Genomic DNA, 17,931 nt, shown 5'->3' with positions numbered 1-17,931 from the left:
CTTGATCTGATATAGGGGTTTCTGGAGGTAAGGGAGAGGTAACAAGTACATTAGAAGGGACTGGGGCCACCAATGGTGGTGGGGTTAAGGAAAAGGGTATCGGGATGGTAGAGGAGGCTGAAGACGTAGAGGGGGATTGGTTTTCTTATTTATTCTTAACAACACGTGTAGTAACTGCTGAGGAGCAGATACACAGTTGTGGTCATATAGAGGCACCAGTGTCATTTTGACACCTGACAGACGAATTTTTAGACAAATTTGGGTTACTTGGCTACTCCTACCTCTGCATTTAACCACCAGTGAGCATCCAAGATGGGCCAGAAGCAGGAGGACAAGGCTACCTGCAGAGCAGAAGGGAAAGGGAGTGCGGTGGCTGCACAGTTTACAGCATACATTTGTTCATCTCCTGGTACCTGCAGAGCACAGACAGGCCCTGCTGCTGTCCGTGCAGTGTCCCAAGCCGTGCTGTGAGGAATGTCCCCAGCCACCCCTAGGACAGGAGACGGGACACAGCCGGCAGTGCCTGGGGGAGTGCGGGCCCATCGGGCTGCCAGGGGCCCGCAGGCACACGGCACACGGCGGCATTTACTGTACAGCCTCTGACAATTCGGGGGAACTGGCAGCTTGAATTCAAGCTCAATGTATTGTGTGCTCATGAAGATCAATCAGCTTTAAACGTTTGCTCATAAGCCAAATGCAGCATGCACCAACATTGTCGTAGTTTATTTATGTACTATACTTTATTGTGTTTTATTTATGTCAACAGGATATTCCTGTTCTAGTCAAAGTCAGCAATGAAACACTTGACTCCTGCTGGCACCTTTCATATTAAAAAGGATTTATCACTCTAATACCTGGGTCTTGTAGAGGATAGCTTAAGGGCATGCTTCACATAAAGTGCTTGACGATTCTGAAAGTCAACAAGTCAGATTTTTTATTTGAAATTCCACCGTTTGTGACCGAAAAGAGGATGAAACCTTCGTGACCCAAGGAACATTTTTACCCTGGGGTTGTCCCAAGGACACTGTGGCAGCCACGCACTGCTGCCTCCCGAGAAAGGGGGCGGTGCTGCCGGCGTGAGGGACCCCGACCGCGGCGACTCCCGCCCCCTGCAGGGGGCTGCGCCCTCACTCAAGGTGGCGCCTCCAGGGGCTCTGACGGGCTCTGACGTCAGAGCGCCGCTGGCCAAGATGGCGGCTGTTTACATGCAGCCTCCGCGGAACTTGCCCTTGTCCAACATGGCCGTGGCAGTCCAATTACTTCCGCCGGCAGCGACGTCCGTGTGCCCTCAGTGAAGATGGCCGAGCGCAGCGCGGTGTGCTGGTGGATGCAGTGAGGGTCAGTGTGCGGGCCGGGCTGGCGGCGGCGGCTGTGCGAGCAGCGCGGAAAGGCGAGGAGGGGGGAGGCAGCGTCTGTGGCCGGGCGGGGGGCAGGAAGGCTCCCCCAGCGTGGGGGCCGCTTCTGGGGAGAAGGGGCCCTGCGCGGCCGTGAAATGGCGGCCGGGGCCTGGCCCTGCCTGCGGCTGTGCGGCCGGGGGATGCCCCGCTTGCCACCGCAGGCTGCAGGACCCCAGCCGGTTTGGCCCAGCTCCATGGGTTCTCTGAGAGCCGCCGGTGTCTCCGCAAGGAACAGTGTGCGTTCTAACAATTTACAGCGATGCAAATGAATTCGTTTTGAGACGCTTCTCAAAGTTTTCGTCATAGTAAAAGATTAAATAATCCGAAAATTTCTCCTGTGCACTGCAACAGCACTTGCTAAATTTTATTCAAAATTGAAAGAACTGCTTCTGTTTTATAAGATAGTTAAGTATTTGGCATAAACAACAAAAGTGTAACTCCAAGGTGAAAGTACTTTCCAGTTGTTAATTCTGTAGATGTTAACATAACTTGTGTGTAGTAAGTTGTGGATGCAATACAAATATAGAAAACTGTTTGTACGTACAACCTGTATTACTTAGGGCACCACATGGAGGCTCTATATGACTATTTGTCAGCTGCTGTTGGAATCAAGTCATAAAGTTGTTTCTGCCAGCTATCCTTGTGGCAGTATTCAGAAATGCTTTGTTGGTGTCTATATATGTGTCAGCGCCATAAGGTGGGAAGGAAGTATCATAAATTGCCCTAATATGTCTCAGAAGTTACTTTATGAATGATGGTCTGACTGCCTTTTCTTGACAGATGTACCCCAATGGCACACAGCACCAAGTTCCCATGTACAGCTTGAATAATCAGCTCCATACCTGGCTTCTCTTCAGAACTCAGAGCTTTGGCAATACTTCCAATCTGACACTTTGTCAGAGGCACTGAGAATGCCTCTCAGAAACTTCTGAGAGTTTTTCAGTGTTTTTTTCCACATAAACGGGGTCATAGGGCACTGCTGTTATGTCTTGGGTACGAGTTGCAGTCAGCCAATCCAATGAAGATATATTTGATGAAGATGCAGATGAGATGTATCTACTACAGAAGGAATGGAACAGCACTATGAAAAAGAGATTGAAGGTATTTCTATAAAAATGGTTTAATATTCTTTTTAGCCATTTTAGATTTACTGACACATAACTTGATACACATGTGAATTATTTAAAGGGAACAGTAAAAGTAGCTGCTTTAAAGTTACTGTGGCATACTTTCTTCTGAATATCAGGAAAATATGGCAGAAATTTATGTAAAGACTTCTTAACAGTCACTAGAGCAAAGTACTGCTTTACCAAAAGACAGTGTCTCCCTCTGTACAACCATGTGCATTTATAAAAGGCAGTGCTGAATTGTGATGCAAGCTACTTCCTTTGTACTTGTAGGTATACCCCTAGTAAATGTAGGGCAACAGAGCTGAACAGTGCTAATAAAGAAATGTGAGATGACTGGGGTTTTGAGTAGAGTTACTCATCAGTCAGATTGTAAGATGTGTGACTCCGTGTACAACCACAATTGGGCGTTGTGGTCTGTGTAGGTCTTTGGTTGATTTATTCTCCTAGTGAAATATATATTTTATTAAAGCTGCTTTCCACAGCCCTTGCCTCTCTGAAGTTCTGCAGGGAACAAAACAAGTTCATAAACAGATTAGTTTGACAGATACTGTGTCATTCAGAGTGGGGCAGTAGGGCTCATCTGGTAACTGCTGAGTAGAGTTTGGCTGAAGAACATGGATAGAAACTGTTGTGTAGGCTATTGATGAGGAATGGTATTAGAGCAGATCTGGTGTAGTGTCCTTCATCTGAGTTCCATGAAAGGACTGTTTTTCTTAGGGAACTGTTCTTACAGAAATCCCTCTGATATATTTGAGTAGGTTCTGCAAAATCATGAAGCGTTGTTCAAATTAGAGTTGTATGTTGAGCAAAATAAATTTTTGTGTTCCAGACTACTTTTCTAGCAAGGCCACCATGAGCAAATGGGAGTTCCCACTTTCACAGCTTGCAATTTTGGTGTGAAAAAAGTTAAGAATTATTCTATATAATCTTGTAATGTAGTTATAATAGAAAGTAATTTGCATTACAATCATTAGCTTTTTACTTAAAGAAAGCAGTCCCAGTGTTAAGTGTATTTATATGTGACTCAGTCAATCACTGTCTCTTTTTCTGGTATAACTCTTAAATGCAGTGAGGTCCAGCAAATAAAGGAGAACTGCTCAGCAGTTAGTTTTGGGAAAATAAATGGATTCCATGCAGATGGATTACAGATGGGAGAGTACCTTTGCTAAAGGGGAAGCTTGGCAGCCTGCATACCATTTTAGATAGAAAAAAGAAGTCTATGTGGTATTTTTAAGTCCATTTCTCTCAAAGGAGTTGGTAATCATTAAAAGCAAACATACTCTTTTTTTTTTGATTTTTCTAAAAAGTTTCCCTATTTTCTGACTTTCTGGAGATCCTTTTGGGAAAAGTAAAATAAACTTCATCTTACAGGTCAGTAAATCATAATACACTGCAACAAGCATGTTTTGGTTTGGCAGTGGGGGATGTAGCTGCAAAGGATGTTCAGATACAGAAGCTGTAACTTGAAGAGATTGAATACTTCTGATACTTGTTTAAACTTTTTTATTGTTATTGTTATGTATCTTTCAGAGGTCTACTGTGTCATGTTGTGAACAACCTGTTTTGCTGCTCTTGTTACAGGAAGGCTATAGGGATGGAATTGAGGCTGGGAAAGAGCTTGCTCTCCAGACAGGCTTTAATCAAGGTTACAGACACGGTGCCGAGCTGATGATTACATGTGGCCAGTTCAAAGGAACCCTGAAGTAGGTTGAAAACTCCTTAAGGTCAAGTGTATGTGGAGGGTGTATAACAGGGTAACATGCATTCAGGTTCTTGCTTGTTTTAATTTAAAAAACAAACAAAAAACTAAAATAAACACCCAAAAAACAAACAAAGAAACAAACAAAAAACCATAAAAAGAAACAGCTACATATTTTAAAACTGTCCAAAGTGAGCAGCCTGAGAATTCCCAGATCTTGAAAACAGGGAATGCCTACCTGGGTGTAGAAGTATAACATAATATATATAATTATTATATATATATAATTATATATATAATATATAATATAATATATATAATAATATATATATAATTTCTAAAATATCTCAGTTGCTCTTTCAAAATTGTATGAATCTACATATTTAAGCTTAATCTTTAGATCTACTGCCTGAATTTTCCATAAATTGTGAATTATACATAAATGTATTTATGATTTATAGATACCATGTCACATTGCTATCTACCTCCACCAAGTGGACATCTACGTAGATGAATATAATCACTTTTGTTGTTTACTTTTCAGTGCTCTCTTATCCTGGTGTCGTTTTAATGGACATGATTCTGCTTTAAGTACAATAAATAATCTTCTTGATGTGGTTGGAAAGCACGAAGATGATGTGCTTAAGTATCTGAATTCTACTGAAGAACAGCCACATCTTGGACACATTTTAGACTCAGTTCAGGACATGGACCTTAATCACACAGCTGGGACAGAGTACAAGGACGTTAAAGATGGAAAACATGAAGACTCTGGCAGCTCTGGTGAAAACATTTGTAGGAATAATGGTGAGGTTGGTTCCTTGCAGTCTGAGTGCAGCAAGGAAAACCTCTGCACAGATCCTGAAAACTCAACCCTTGCTTGGGTTAAAAAGCAGACTGTGTGGTTAGTAGAGCAACTGGGCTTATCACTGGATGTACTCCATCATGTCCAGCAACTGGAACATTAGTTTTTCTGTCTCATGGTACTTAAAACTATCACAGGTGGTTTTGATTCTTAGTTTGTGGGCCATGTACAGGCTGATGCATTGCTTTTGTTTTAGGAAAATCTGATTTTGACACTTTACAGTAGAAGTTATTTTTGTAAATCTTCACCATACTTTCAGCAAATCCCTTCACTTTCAATGTTGAAGGTAACATTCACAGAAAGGGGTAGTGACTTTAAAGCTTTACAAAGTTAGCAAACATGTTTCTGTTTTGTATCAGGAGCTCCCATTTCACCCTCATTTTTTTTCTTGACAGCAGTTTGGAAATAAAGGAGGTCCATTAAATAGCCCCTCTAAATTGGTCCCCTCCAATATCAAAAGAATAAATGCTCAGTGCTATGGAAATGGTCAGTGGTTTTGCAGAATAAGCTGCTGTTGATGGTACACTGTGTGCAGAATGATACACTGCTGTGACCTTTTGTCAGAATTCTTTGTGTTATCTTTTGTACCCATGATGCAATGCACTTTCATTGTTAAAAACTATTTTCCGTCCTTAGGTAGTTATATTTGTCATGTTTGCTGAAAACGCACTATTTTCCTCAGATGCAGGATTGCTGACAATTCCATTGTTTTACTTTTAGACATCTATTCTTACCATGTCAGATCACACGAAACATGCTTCCAGTCTAATGAACATCCTTATGTTATTTTTGTATTTATTTTGTCAGTCCCTCTAGCCTGAACTCTTTCCCATATTCCAGTAATGCTTTTCTCATGCTCCTCAAGGAAGCCAAGCTTATTCACTACCTCTTAGAAACACATCAGCCACACATGCCTATTTCTGATTATTTCATATTTCTGTAACTATTCTATATTTGACTTGGTTTCCTTTGCTTCCCTTAACTGTAGCTGTAAAGTGCTCTGTTCAGAAAGCTTTTTCTTTGTGAATGCCTCTGTTTTACATTAATTAAACTGATTTATAGTAAGTTACCAGTTTACTCGTCAGAAGTTTCTTTTAACTCCTTCATATTGGAGACAAAGGAAGTCTAGACATAGGCAAAGTAAGATTTTGAACAGTCAACTACAATTAAAATAAAAACACAAAACCATTTCATACTTTGAGGCAAGAAAAAATCTAAGGCAAAAATTCTTTGTTTTTCAGAGGCTAAGTTTACAACATTCTTACTAAAGACTGTTTATCCTGTCAGAATTGACAGAGTGTAAGTTCAGTCTCCTTTCAGTGCCACTTCTGCTTTAGGGGTAAGCAGACCTGCAGTTCAGAGTCTTGCATTGAATGCATTTATGAAATAGTGAACAGAGAGGGATGTCTGCATTAATTGTGTATATACAAAAATCATTCAAGTAACTTTTTCTCAATTTATTTAGCATAATGTTGACATGGATAAACATCACTTTTCTTCAAATGCCTGTGTTGTGTTACAGACTGTATCATGTGTATTAGACACAGATTTCTTCCATAGTCTGATAGTATATATGGTGCAGACTTGGAAGTTATGTAACTTACCTAACTAATTTTTAAATAGTTGTTTTAACCAATTGTAAGCAGTGCCCTCTTTTAGCCAACACCAGTTGAGTTTCTTCACAGACCTACTATGATCATTAAATCACTGAAACCTTAAGATTGTTACGCTTGGTTTTAACAATCTGCAATAAACAAAACCAAAGGAATTAGAAGATTTGGCATCTGGGATCTTAAATTTATCGCCATTCAAGGACATTAGAGTAACCAGAAGATATAGAGGAGATTAAGGCCTGGAAAGTTGGAGACTGTCTGAGAAAAAGATAAAAGGATGAGGACCAGATTAGCATGAAGAGAAAGAAATCAATAACTAACAGGGTATAGAATACTAATTAAACCAATGAACATTAATGTCTTTGTTTGCTAAAAGTGCATAAATAAGTGAAATAGTTTTGTATCAGGGTCAGCATTGAGGCTGGAACTTTGTCAGCCACACACATCTCTTGACCAAGAATAAAGTAATGCCTTCCCTTCTAACAATAAAAAAGACAGTGTTAGAGGGAATCTTATTTACCAAGACAATTTTTGAGGTTTTCAGTAACAAGACAAAATAATAGAACAGTTTTAGACTTTACAGATTTGGATGTTTAAAAATGCAGATTCAAGGGAACTACTTTCCCATATGTAAACGTTTGCAAGGAGGAGATACAATTCACAAATTACTAAGTAGACTTTTTTGTTGTTGTTTGCAAAGCCATCAGGTTTTTGTCTATCATATCACTTCTATACTAGCTATGGAATTACTTTCCTCCACGAAGTTTCAGTGCATAGTGAGAGGTTACTTTTTTTCCATGTTATCACCCAGAGTTTCCAGTTTGACTGTAGAGAAATTTTCTTCTGTGCTGTCTGTATTATTTGGCTTATCTGTCGCTGTCCAGTCTTGCTGACCAGCCCCAGAAAGGCTTTCTTTGAGACTGTTAGAATCTGTAGTTTGCTCCGATTGTGGTTTAGGTTGTTGTTCCATGTCCATGTCTTGTGTTTCACTGTCAGCTTTCACCTTGGCAGCATTCCTGAAAAGAGCTCTCATGACAACTGGGACTGACATGCAACTGAAGAAGGAAATAACACATTAGTCACTCCTACAGACTTCATTCATTCCTTAAAGTACTTCTGTTTTTTACACTTCGGCTGACACATGAATGAAAACCACCATTACTTCCTTTCTGTTTTTGTCTTGTACAACCTGGTGTTACATTGTAACTATAATATAAACTAAATGTGCTGTACTAGAAATACATGTTAACACACTGAAATCTAGTGCTGAATCTTTAAGTTGGATGTGCAAGGCAGCTTTGACTGAAAGAGTGGAAGGGTCTGGTCAAAAAAAAAAAAAAAAGTCATAAGGGTGCTTCTAGTGAAAACCAAAACTAAGAATATTGAAATATATTAATTTTTGTTGAGTTTTATAATTCTAACCTTATTTTTTTTTATGTAACACAGGTACAGAACATATCTTTTCTAAAACACTATACTGGAAGAGGTTTTTTTCCCATTCTTTACCTGGTTCCAAAAATAGTACCTAGTTTAAAATCATGTTTAAAATCCAGCCTGCATTGATTTGGTTGTCATCAAACAGATGATAGTTGTATACTAGCTTATGCCAAATCAATTAGTGCTCTTAGACTTTGTTCTGAATCAGTTTGTCTAGCCTATACTCATGTATCACAACAACTTGCTCTTTTGGAATTTGTTCAGAAAACAAGCCAGAGACAGTGTTGTAGACATGCCGTATACAACTCACTTTCTGAAGAGAAGCACTGATTGCTACTAGGTAGATGTGTAAAAAGACCTTTCCATGCTAAGTTATGCTAGATATGAGACTGTCATCAGCTAGAGTCTTCAGAAAAGCATCTTTTTACAAGGTAAAACTCTTCACTCAATAGTCTTTCCCTGCTTCCCCATGCTTTCTACTAGAAACACTTCATCGCTGTCAACGTTTAAAATTTTTGAAAGAGCTATTTAAGACACTGAAGTAACTTATTCCCACTTCTGTACTACAGCATTTTACTAGAGAGAAGTTTTCCAGTTCCTTAGTTTATGGCATTATGAATGCACATGATATTACCATTAAATGGACATCTTATGTTCATTTCAACTGTTATAAAATAAAAGTACTTACCGTTTCACAACTCTTGCTATGAAGTCATCACTAGAATTTAGAGTTGGATCTTGAGGATTTAAATGAAGGTGACATTGGACTTCTCTAGAGCTTATAACATCAATTACAACTAAGAAGGAACAGAACAGAAAAATGTTTGTTTTGAAATACTTACAAACATTAAAAACCATCCTTTCATTTTGATGCTTGAAGAGATGTAAGACTGAAATCAGTGGAAAGAGGTTTGCAGCAATATATTTGCATTACTTGCTTTTCCTTAATATAATTAAATCAAAAATAGTGGAAGTTACAATTTATTAATTAAAGGCAGGCCAAGACAAAACAGGACTTGAATATTTGCATTTACTTCCTGTATTATTCTGAGTACAGAGCACCTTCTAGTAAGGAGTTTATATACAAGTGTATACACTTGGTGTTTTTCATGGGCTGCAGACTGTTGAGTGGCCCTTAGAATGTTTGTAACTGAGAAACAGTGCAAGAGCCTAGATAGAGCCAAGTCCCTTATCAGATCAGTGAAGAGGACAGTAGCAATTATTCCACACATACCACAGGCTAAATTCTCTTTCACAGGATGAAGGAAAAAGACAGAAAAGCTGGTGTTCTTGTGTGGTACCACTTCAAAGTAAAGCAGTTCTGAATCATCTACAAATAAAATTACTGTTTAGTGATATCCACCATTGAAATTTGACTCTTTTTGGCTGAATTACATGCCAAAATTTAAAAAATACTGGTACAATAGTCTAATTATTCATTAATAATTGATGACATCTTTGACACTTTGACATCTTAGTTTATGTGCATAGAGTGAGCATAAAGTTAAAAAAAAAATTCAATACAGTGGTAAGAATTTTTTATCATTTACAGTACTCCACAACTAATGACAGTTTTGGCAAGGGAGCAGTAAAATCTGTCAACACCCAACTTAGAAACTAGTTTGTCTCTAATACTGTGCCATCACTTCCAGCCACACAATTTACCTTCATTTATATGCTTCTCAGAGACACAGCTGCTAATAAGAGTGTTATATGCCACTTGATGTCGAAGAATCTCTATTACACCAGGCACGCACTTTGGATGGCTAAATGGGATTTTACTGACCAAAGCTCCTGCTAAATCTGATTTTTCTGAACCCTTGTTTATGAAGTAACAGTGCTTTGGGCAATCTGGAAGAGACTAAGCAACAAATCTGGTGATATTTCAAGGACTGAAAACAGGAAAGTAGAGTTTGATGTTATCAGGCAATTTTACAATCAAAATTATTTTTTATTTTACAACAAAAATATTTTTGAAAGGTACATTTCTAGCATGTCCATCATACCTTTGCATTTCTAGTAGAATCCTTAGAGGGAGCTAAATGACATCCACTCCCATCCAAATATATACAAATTAGGCAAATATACCCAGAGCCAAGTGGTCAGGAGTTCAAATGTCACCAATTCTTCCAAAAACTTTTCAGAGCCCTATAGGCTATAAAAATGTTAGTGACCAAGATAATACTGTCTTAGTAATGCTGCTTGATAGTTGCACAAACAGGATAGCAGTTGTACCAGAAATCAGATGTTCCAGCCTCCATCACTACTACTTTTTCTTTGGAGAGGTATGCTTGGCTGGAATATCTCCTGAGATTCACTTGAAGATGAGGAGGAATAGTAAGAAAAATTTATTACCTCTCCAAGTTAACAGTGATTCTCCGATGAAATTAGAAGTGCCACTATTATATTATCTACTTCAGGATGGCAAGTGGAAACTGTCCCCTTAAGAACAGGGCAGGGCAGTTAATTAGGAGGGTCTACATTAATAAAAGCTGAAGAGCTTTTCCTCATGTATTCATGGATCAAAAGAATTTCCCCTACACTTATTTCAAGATTAGAATGCAATTTAGTAATTCTAGAAATTAAATCTTTAAACTCAGAAGTAAAACCTTCTTCCACCAAATACAAATATTTTAGGGAATTCTTGAAAAGTTACAGAGACTTTTCATGTGTATCTAATAGAATTGAAAGATTAATTCCATCTTACAGAACAGAAGAGCTTTGCCAAACATTATTTTAGCATGGTATAAATTTACTACTACCTTCTTGCACCTCAAGGTGCAAGAACTAAAAGGGCAATGGGCTCTACAAACTCTGCTCATAGAACAGAAAAAAATGCTCTCTTCATTTGCTGCCATGAATTGCAAAATTAATGTTTTCTAGCAAAAAGAAGTAGCTCTGTGAAGCTTGTCTTGTAGTTGCCCTGTATATAAGTCTGCCAGAAAGCATCTTAGCCACAACTTTCTGTTCTAAAACTTTACATATAATGCAGCCTGAGAAACTGTATTTCAATAATGGAGTTACTAAAAGGAAGTTTTACAGTTAAACAACCTTGTCTCTCAATAGCTGTTGGCATGACTCTTGTAACACTTTATGTGTTTCTTCCTGCCAGTCTGTTTAAAAAGAATCAATAGTCCCACTGTTATCTAATTAAAAATCCCTTTTGTTTAAACAGTGTGACATGCAGCATGATAAATATCTTCAAAAATCTAGGTATGTACCTTCTTGGGACTTGATCCTCACACCAATCAATAAGTTTCCTTCTTTTTAAGGCATTAATGATAAAGTTCTGAGCAATTTTTAGAAGAGTAAATATTTGGGTTACACACAGACAAATTAGTATGACTTCAGCAGCCAAGCACCCAGTGTTTCATTAATGAGGATGAGAAGCTCACTTACATGAAGGATCTAATACTGCTTCATAAATTGAACTATTTCCTAAAGAGCCCTTTTGTTGGGATTCTGGGAAACCTACATTGCTTGCTTATGGGGAAATGGTAGTTCAGTATATATGTATCTTGAGCAACAGCACAGTGTATGTCAAATGCACACTATACTTACCACAACGAAACAAGATTTATTTGTAGACAAGTCTTCACTGCATTTTTCTTTAAGAGTAGACTGAACAATTAGCTCATACAGTGGAGCTAGTTTCAAGCCAGAAATCTGAATTCCTGAAACCAGGTCATTTTATTAGCAATTAGGTTATGACAGTAGGTTATGAAAGCTACTATTAAACCCAATGTTTTGAAAAGACAAAAATATTTATTTTCTTTTTTATTCCCCTTTTTTGCTATTGAGAATTTGAGGTAGGAGTGTTTAACTTTGCCTGTAATTGTCATGTCTTTCTTAGAACTTTTGCATTTTGCACTGGGTGTTAAATGTTACACTTGGACTGATAGAACAGAGTATGTTCTGCCCCAGAAGCAACTTGTTCTTGCAACATGAACATGGGAAAGTAAAAGGCAAATGAGCAATACATAGTCACAGTAGCGCTTAGTCTTAAAAAACAATTACAACATGCCTGTGAGCCTCTGTATCTCTTCAATACTGGATGAAGACATTGGAACAGGTTGATGAAACTTCAGAACAAAAAGAGCTGGCAAATCCATGCTGAGTTCATCAGTCAGTTGCAAAAAAACAAGGCTGCTAGGAAAAAAAAATTGTCAGAATGAAAGCTTTTTTTTACAGAAATTGCCATAACAAGGACTCTTAGTGCAAGGCCACTATCAGGTCCCTAGCAGTTTATTATGTTCCATACATTTTCTGACTTGAGAAATGTTTTGCATTATAAATGTAACTTTAATAGTTTAAAACATAGTTTATGTGAAAACTGACAAAAGGAAAAGTCAGGCACAGAAACTGAGCTGTATTTTTTACAAATAATTCCAAACTATTTTAGTTTGGAAAATTACTTCAGACTTTCTCTCCAGACAGCACTGAGGTAGAGAAAGATGAGGTGTCAGTATCCATAGTGGGATGGCAAACTATTTTGTGTGTTGTAGGTGTAATATCTTTCAGTATATGCTTTCTTTACTATGAATCTGTGAAGGACTTGCTTGTTGAATACTATGAAGTTCAGTAATATTTGAAGGCTTTCTGCCTTCAAATCTATGAATAAATTCATAGTGACACAGTTAAAAATGAACACAATACTTTCAAAGTCCATTTAGGAAAACCATAAAAGCCCCAGATTATAGAGGGTGTAGCTATGGAGCATAAAGCCATAAATAAAACAAAGCTTCCTACTTTCAGCAGAGGCTAAATGTGAGTTAAATGCTGAAGTCAGTGCCAGTGTCTTGTAAATCCATTTCTGTATTGACAAGTGTCCAAAGCCTCACCTGTCCTCTCCAGCTTGAGGATCTACAATTAATGGAGAAAGAGGCAGTTTGTGGAGTGTATCCATGCCTTCAACAGTTACAACTGCTTTTGTTCCACATACCTGGGAACCTGAGGGAGAAAGAGAATGGAATTATTTTCCTTATTTTAGTATATATTAAGTCTATGCATGCAAAATGTACAATGGTAAGGACTTGGAAGGTCAGGTCCAACTGACAGCCACAGTGGTGTGGGCAACAAAGAGAAGCCTGCACTGATGACCAAAAGGCCAAAGATGTCCAAAGAGGATAGCAGCAATAGCTGAATCAACAACCAAGAAATGGAAAGTAGTTTCCTGATGGACATTAACACTGTGATAAAGTGCATCACATAAACTGTTCTACAAAATTAGAATTTTAAATTTTATTTCTGAGCTTTCATTAATTAAGTTTGCTTAATGAAACAGTTAGTATTGAAAAACTTTTCATGTTAGCTATTTCTGATGAAACAGCAGAATAGCTGAAATAGCTTTACCATGATTTAGTTCTGCTTCCAAAACTTGATAGGGAGAAACGTAGAATTCAATGTTCATTGGGGTTCCTGAGGAATAAAAAACCAATCATTACTACAGAGATCAGTAGATGAAATATGTTTGGTACCTTGACATAAAGGTGAAAAACCAACTCTGTAGATGGGCATAGGGGATTTCTTGTAAGAGCACATCTCTACTTAAAATATATGTTCAACATATGTTCGGTATGTCTGTGCATTATCTGAGAATACAAGCACAGAAAGTCCCTACAGCAGGTTTTATTTATAGTAGAGGATCTTTCCTGTACACAAAGATCAACTCAGTAGTGTTTTTTGATTACAATTCTTTGAATTCAGAATAGGGAAAAGGGGAAAAAAAAGGAGAAAAAGAAAAAAAAATCACCTCCAGTTCTTGGCACCAGGTGTCCTACTTTTCCATTAAGTACTTCAGTAACTCTGTTTAGATCCTGTGTTCTATTTCAAAACACATCTTAATTAGTGTTTCCTGTATTGCAGTGCTAGCTAGGCTAATGTAATTTCTAATTTGTATCCTTAATCAAAAGAAGACAATGCTTCCTTGGAAGGAGATTGTATGTCCAGCTTTCAAAACACCACAACTCCACATATGCATTACTCCTGGGACTTGGGCTTCCAATTTCCCTGTATCTGAGCTGTTTCATGTTGCACAGAAATGAAGGGGGTCAAAAATATTAGAGTGGCAACTGCTTGAGCAAAGAATGAAGAAATAACCCAGATAAACTAACTTGAACTGAACCAGTCTCTGACTTCAAGTGTGAACACATACAGCCATACATTTACATAGCTGTGTACTAACTCTGCAGTGCATAAATTTAGAGCATAGATGGGACAAATAATCTGTTTAACTTATAAATAATATTTACTGAGATATCAGTGACTAGCAAGGATACAGCACATTAGTTCATAGTGTTATTATGCTTCATGGGGGAAAACTGTAAAAATAATCCAAGAGGGTGTTTCAAGTTACAGGAGGCCATACCTGCCAAGGTATGTGTGTATGTAACGTAACAGGCAAGATATCAGAGAAGATATTTAAAAAATGCAGAGGGAAAGCACTGCCCTCAACTCTGATTTTCTGAAAATAATGAAAATCCTTGTACAATTACCAGAGGCTTAGGAAACTGTTCCACATCTGTAATCTTACTCTTTGAAAGGAGAAACAAGAAAAGGAAGGAGGAAAGCTGGCATTCACTACTCCTGATCTAAAACCTGAGGACAAAATGAGATACCCAAACAGCAGAAGCCCAGAAGGTCTATTTTACTTCTGCCACAGGGAGATTTAAACGTTACTGCTGTTTGCTCTCAGTGGGTGGTCACATGCACACAGCCCCAAGCTCTGTAACCAACCAGTTTCCCAGGAAATCCCTTAGATAAAGCACAGGAGTTCAGTAGATCGTTTCCCTTTGCCATATCTGGGGTTGACAAAGGCTTCAAGCTTCCCAGTAGGAGAAAACTCATTAGCCTTCCACATCCTACTCTACAGTTAGATCCATGAACTTGTTTTTTAGTGAAATGAAGGGGTGTGGGTAGAGATAAAGAGACAAAGACATAAATTATAAGTTACCTGTCCAGAAGAGACATTGAATAAAGATCTTTTTCAAGGGCCTGCAAAGCAAGATATCCCTTAGCTTTCATTTCGCTGGAAGAGAGAAAAGACAATTTATTATTTTTGTAAGTAAACGAAAGTTAGGCTATAGATTTCAAAAGTTTTTGAGTAAAAAATAACTGCAACCTGTTTCCTGGAATTTGATACATATTTGACAGGTCTTCTAGAATCTTGCCAAAGGCATCATAGTTCTTCATCCTAACAAAAAGAAATAATGACTATCACACTACTAAATGAGTTGGAAAATAACTCTTTTTTACATAACTTGCTAGAAAAAGCACCACTTTAGAATGACAGCGGCCTCCTCCTTATCACATCAAGTAGCGATACTGATTTTAAGTTTTCTTAGAAGATACCAGAAAATGTGAACCTCTGGTTTTGTTGCAAGAAGCACTGTAATTATAGCTGAAGCTGGCACTGACTGAAGTAGGCACTACTGAAAGCAATAAATTTACATAAAACACAAATATGACAGCTCATTTGCTGCAAAACACTTTACCTGATGTTCCAATAAAGCTAGTAATGTAGTACTACTTCCCTAAGACCGTGCATGTGTACATTGCTCTTTTCATTAAAATATAAATATTATTTAAATATAACTGATAGATACATCAATCAAAAAGGAAAGAATGGTACAAGTGGCTTGATTTGTAAAGAAATGGTTCAGACTGCTCATACCCCAGAATTGCTGCAGATTTTGCCTTGGTGTGACAGCCTGGAACTGTGTTCAGACTAACCCACCAGGTATTTACTCGCTTGCTTAAGCTTAACTCTGGTGCTGCAGTCACACAGACAGCTCAAGACTTTCCTTCCCTCCCCATGCAGATGTGGCTGCAACATGGATCAGCAGAGACAAAATGAGCCTGCCTGAACTTTGACATTGGAACAAACTCTTTCAAACCTGGAACCTAAACAAGTCACTCAGCTCCCCTCAGTCTCTTTCCAGCCAGACTAATCGGGAAGCAGGGAAAAAGGAGGGAAGCAGGCATGCATAGTACAGGAACAGACACAGCACCAGCTGTGCATTAGCTGGCTGGTTCATCTTAATTTTATAGTTACTTTGAAACACAGGATAACATTACACAGGAAACATTACACATATAACAAACTGCCTGACAACCAAATAAAATACTAGACCAAGAGGTGTAGAAAGGGTACCTGTACTTTGTGACAAATCTTAACAAAACCAGGAAGGCAGAGAAGTAGCACACACAGTACCAATGATAACTATATGCCAGTGCTCAGAGCCAAACTGCTGGCATTAACATCACTGGAAGTCAAAAATCTAGGAAAAGATTTTTTTAAAAATCCCTTTTGTTTAAACAGTGTGACATGCAGCATGATAAAGATCTTCAAAAATCTAGGTATGTACCTTCTTGGGACTTGATCTTAAGGTATATCACAGCAGCACAAAGTCTAGATAGCAGATTTCAGACCAGTTTCTAAAATACAATATTTTTTTTCCCAGTCCTGTAGGCAATAAATTGAAGCATTAAGTCATAGCTGTTTACACCCATAAAGCAAATATAACCTAATTTCTGAGGAAAAAGAGAGATGAAACACTCAAGGTCAATGATTATTCTGTCTCTTTTTATCTTCCCTTTCTACTATTTGGCTATAGTGTTTAAATAAGAATCCAGTTTCCTAAATATACTCATTAAAATCTGGAACCTTGATCATATTCACTGAAGAACTTAAAAACAGACTTTTAAAGTGGTGACCTGACCTGAAACAGCAACTATTCAGACAGAACAAAATACGGTAATAATAAATACATACAGTGCCCTACTGCTATATGAGAAAATTAGGGTCACATCTCCTCCTATGTATTTGCAAAGAAACTCAGGCCATGTGATAACACCTTGCTTTTATTGCTGTGAGAGAAGCCTGAAAGACATGCAGTTAAAGTATTTGCATAAGGACAATACAAAGACTATTTAGTATTTAATGGAAGGAAGAGAGGAAATGTAATACCTAGTCTGTGTTTGTAAATCTGCCAGTTCTGAATTGTCATCATCGGTCCATTACCAAAACCATGGGTCCAAATAGTTCTATAATTCTTGCAGCCAAGACAAAGGCCAGTATTCCAAGGCTGTGTTTGACTGGCAACTAGAGCCCATGTATTGGGGATTACTCTTTACCCTTGCTCAGTTGAAGCAGATGCATTTGGTGGAATGACTTGAGAAATACATGCCTGGAGTATCTTTTCAAAACTGTATTTGCTGCAGTTTTAACCTTCTATTTACAAATTTGAAGCAAGTAATAATAGTTACAATGACAACCAACTTCCAATATGGAGGATTGGAACCAACTTCCCACGAAAAATGGAATCCAAAATGCTGTCAGTTCTTCTGTTGTTTTCTGGATTCATATTATTGTTCCCTGATTGTCTTTATTTTTTTTTATTTTTTTTCCCTTCTTCAGTTTTTAAACTGGAATAGTTCTAGCATCAGGAATTCCTTTCCATTCAACATGAAACCCTATACATGATTATTTACCTTAGTAGCTGGACCAAGTCATCACAAACCTATAGGAATAAGAGAAAGGAGTTTCATCTTTCTTGCCATTTCTGATACATGTTTTATAAGCATTTCATTCGTAATGATAAGCTTGATCCCCATTACTTTGAAATAGCTGCATGGTTAGCATAAAAAAGACCCCAACACTGAAAAGCAAGACTAACAGAAGAACAAAGGCTCTGTGAAAGTGGATAAAATTAACAGAAATAGTTTGTTGATAAACTCTTTCAGAGAAAAAAAATTTGCATCTTGGCCAGTTTTTCTTTTATTGGTTGTG

General features: G+C 37.9%; 2 protein-coding genes across 9 annotated transcripts in view; one reads left to right on the top strand and one right to left on the bottom strand.

The window, feature by feature from the left end:
• Positions 1–1,154: 1,154 nt before the first annotated feature.
• Positions 1,155–8,046, top strand: YAE1 (YAE1 maturation factor of ABCE1). 3 transcript variants are annotated; one of them, XM_033511994.1, is made up of 4 exons: positions 1,155–1,338; positions 2,178–2,498; positions 4,058–4,230; positions 4,771–8,046. In XM_033511994.1, exons 2-4 carry the CDS (start codon positions 2,382–2,384, stop codon positions 5,192–5,194), a joined length of 714 nt encoding a protein of 237 aa, XP_033367885.1. In that variant the 5' UTR covers positions 1,155–1,338; positions 2,178–2,381; the 3' UTR covers positions 5,195–8,046. The 3 variants fall into 3 exon arrangements, with proteins under 3 accessions (XP_033367885.1, XP_015473876.1, XP_033367886.1); XM_015618390.3 differs by having other exon boundaries at positions 1,159–1,338; positions 4,109–4,230; XM_033511995.1 differs by lacking the exon at positions 1,155–1,338 and having other exon boundaries at positions 1,482–2,498.
• LOC107200218 (mediator of RNA polymerase II transcription subunit 1-like) overlaps positions 6,528–17,931 on the bottom strand; it is a 27,065-nt gene continuing 15,661 nt past the window's right edge. For 3 of the 6 annotated variants that reach the window (XM_015618389.3, XM_033511992.1, XM_033511993.1), the window contains 12 exons: positions 17,634–17,662; positions 15,262–15,333; positions 15,094–15,168; positions 13,894–13,964; positions 13,494–13,559; positions 12,983–13,091; positions 12,166–12,290; positions 11,703–11,815; positions 9,807–10,002; positions 9,376–9,471; positions 8,830–8,938; positions 6,528–7,759 (listed from right to left, as the gene is read on the bottom strand). In XM_015618389.3, coding sequence (XP_015473875.1) covers positions 7,489–7,759; positions 8,830–8,938; positions 9,376–9,471; positions 9,807–10,002; positions 11,703–11,815; positions 12,166–12,290; positions 12,983–13,091; positions 13,494–13,559; positions 13,894–13,964; positions 15,094–15,168; positions 15,262–15,333; positions 17,634–17,662 — 1,332 coding nt within the window. In that variant the 3' untranslated portion in view covers positions 6,528–7,488. The remainder of the gene's footprint in view (positions 7,760–8,829; positions 8,939–9,375; positions 9,472–9,806; positions 10,003–11,702; positions 11,816–12,165; positions 12,291–12,982; positions 13,092–13,493; positions 13,560–13,893; positions 13,965–15,093; positions 15,169–15,261; positions 15,334–17,633; positions 17,663–17,931) is intronic. The other 3 variants (XM_033511989.1, XM_033511991.1, XM_033511990.1) reach the window with 3 other exon arrangements.

The sequence above is a fragment of the Parus major genome, chromosome 2 (assembly GCF_001522545.3).
Source record: "Parus major isolate Abel chromosome 2, Parus_major1.1, whole genome shotgun sequence".
Taxonomy (NCBI): Eukaryota; Metazoa; Chordata; class Aves; order Passeriformes; family Paridae; genus Parus; species Parus major.
This window is presented reverse-complemented; position numbering and strand designations above follow the sequence as displayed.

Coding starts and splice junctions, on each gene's coding strand:
- YAE1 (XM_033511994.1), top strand. CDS start 2,382: ATGTCTTGGGTACGAGTTGCAGTCAGCCAATCCAATGAAGATATATTT. Junction 2,499..4,057: donor CTATGAAAAAGAGATTGAAG/GTATTTCTATAA, acceptor TGTATCTTTCAG/AGGTCTACTGTGTCATGTTG. Junction 4,231..4,770: donor CAGTTCAAAGGAACCCTGAA/GTAGGTTGAAAA, acceptor TTTACTTTTCAG/TGCTCTCTTATCCTGGTGTC.